The sequence below is a fragment of the Mastomys coucha genome, unplaced genomic scaffold, assembly GCF_008632895.1.
Source record: "Mastomys coucha isolate ucsf_1 unplaced genomic scaffold, UCSF_Mcou_1 pScaffold16, whole genome shotgun sequence".
NCBI lineage: Eukaryota > Metazoa > Chordata > Mammalia > Rodentia > Muridae > Mastomys > Mastomys coucha.
The window spans coordinates 41,801,617-41,804,017 of record NW_022196898.1 but is presented as its reverse complement, the minus strand read 5'-3'; the positions used below and the strand labels follow the sequence as shown (position 1 = coordinate 41,804,017).

Here is a 2,401-nt window from a genome sequence, read left to right as displayed (position 1 = left end):
TGACCTTTGTGAGGACTGTGGTCTGGTCTGCCCTTCTGACCTTTGTGAGGACTCTGGCTTTGTCTGCCTCTCTGACCCTGGTGAGGACTGTGGTCTCCTCTGCCTTTCTGACCCTGGTAAGAACTCTGGCCTTGTTTGTCTTTCTGATCATGTTGGAAACCCTGGCCTTGTTTGCCTTTCTGACCATAGTGGAAACTCTGGCCTCGTCCATCTGTCTGCTCATGGTATGAACTATGTCCTTTTTTGTTTGTCTGGTCATACTGAGAATTCTGGCTTTGTCTCTCTGTCTGACTGTGGCCTGATTTCTGATGCTGACTTCCATACTGTTCATAAGAATCTGATTCTTGTTGACTGGTTTGACTAGAATAAGAATCTTTTCGGAATCTTCCAGACTGACCATGGCTGCTTTGTTGTCCAAATCTTTTAGACTGGCCATAATGAGAAGCCTGCTCAGGGTTCTCAGACTGATTTAAGACAAAGATACGTTTTTGACCTTTGGGCTGGTCATGACTAGATTTATAACCCAGTCTTTGACTAGAGCTAGAAGATTCATTGTCTGACTCAGACTGATCTGAGCTATAATCTGTGTCTTGTCTCTCAGGATGACCATAGTGGGAGTCCCCATGGAATGTCTCTGACTGACCACAGTGAGGATCTGCATCATGTCTCCCAGAGTCCTTATCTTGTCTCTGGGACTGTTCATGTTGGACATTTTGATGTTCTCCCTCAGACTGACTGTGGTGAGAGTTCCGGCGTTCTCCTTCATATCTCTGCCTACGTTGTCTGCCTGTGTTTTCTGAAAATTTATGGCTCCGTGTTCCTTCTTGACCATGTTCTTTCTGGGAGGAGGTTCTAGCTTGACACAACTTACCGTCAAGCTTATGGCAGGCTTGGACCAATTGGAACACCAGCAAGAGGTATTCATGAAAATCAACATATCCATTTCTGTCTCTGTCCAGGTGTTCCAGAATGGTTTCCACAGTTTCTGGATCATTTGGTCTCTGTGAGAAGAAAGAAAATGTTCTTTTATGACTGCTGGGTTATATATCAGCATTAATGTCCCAATCCACTCAGTCCCCACATCCTGGAGAAACCATTAATGTGAAGTGGCTTGGTTCTGCTTCTAGTCTTTGATAAGCTTGTTCTCTGAACATCATCCCTTGGAAAACCAATGGGGTATTACCACAAGAAGCAGACAACTGTATCAACACAAAATCTGAATCATCTGAAAAAGTTACTATATCTTTTTACATGGTGTAGCCTACATGTTTATATACTTCTTTCTCATGATACTGTGACATTCTAGAAGGAAAAGAAGTTGGTTTTCTTCATGTTTGTATCTGCAGTAACTAGGACTGTGCCAGCACAGAGTTAGGTACTCAATGAATCCTTAGTGAATTAATAAATAAATACATGAGAAGGTGTGTCTGCAGGGTTACAAATAGAAAATATGAATGGCAGGTTTTTTTTTTAAGTTACTCCCCATTACTTTGAGTTATTTTGTGGTTTGTCTAAGTTCACATACAAAGAGGGAGGGGTGTGTGCGTGTGTGTGCATGTGTGTGTGTGTGTGTGTGTGTGTGTGTGTGTGTGTGTGAACTACTAAGAAGCTGTCTGAACCAGAAGGCCAGAAGGTACTTATCAGTAAGTTACTGGTGGGGAATGACCAAATAAAAATACTAATAAAATCTCCTGGGTACAGACATCAGAATCATGCACACTCCACTCCAAAAGACCAAGAATCTATGCATCTTACCCGAAGGATGTCTCCAAACTCATTAAGGAGCAGCTGCTTCAAGTCCTTCTTGCTCAGTGAAGCGCCTACCCCATGATGTTCAGCATAGTTCTGGAAAACCTTGCTCACATTGAGTATGCTGTTAAGAAGTTGAGGCATCTTGGCAAACCCTGGTGAATCTTAAGAAGGAGTAAAAAGGAGCAGGAGAAGGAGAAGAAGAAGAAGGAGAAGAAAAGAAAGAAGTAAGATTTTGTTTGTTTGGGGTCAGCATTTCTAGAGGAATAATGATTTTTTGGGAGGTTTGGCTTGAGAAACCACAGAATCCCTTCTTAGCTGTAATTTTAGGCTAGTCATTATGTGACCAACACTCAGGCTCTAGATATAATATATTATCATGGTAGTGATTCAGAAAAGTTTTTCTTTGCCAGAAAATGGCAAATTCTTTTTAAAAAAATTAAACATGTATAGTAGAGATTTATTTGTCTTACTGTCTACTCTGGTTGGGAGTTCCTTGTCTGAGACTCTCATGTTAAAAGAAAAATGAAGTTTAGCCCATTGAGGTTGGGCAAGATGTGAACATAGTAGTTCATAGTTGTCATTCAGTGACTGAGGATGACAGTAAATGCATGTCATTGAAGAGGTATTCATTTTCTAAAGAGTCTTCTTT

At 41.3% G+C, this 2,401-nt stretch overlaps 1 protein-coding gene across 1 annotated transcript in view; it reads right to left on the bottom strand.

Annotated features, from left to right (window-relative positions):
• Nucleotides 1-1,893, bottom strand: part of Rptn (repetin) — a 5,134-nt gene extending 3,241 nt beyond the window's left edge. Inside the window, exons 1-2 of the mRNA XM_031376100.1 lie at nucleotides 1,756-1,893; nucleotides 4-1,001 (exon numbers count right to left, since the gene is read on the bottom strand). Coding sequence (XP_031231960.1) covers nucleotides 4-1,001; nucleotides 1,756-1,893 — 1,136 coding nt within the window. The remainder of the gene's footprint in view (nucleotides 1-3; nucleotides 1,002-1,755) is intronic.
• Nucleotides 1,894-2,401: the final 508 nt, after the last annotated feature.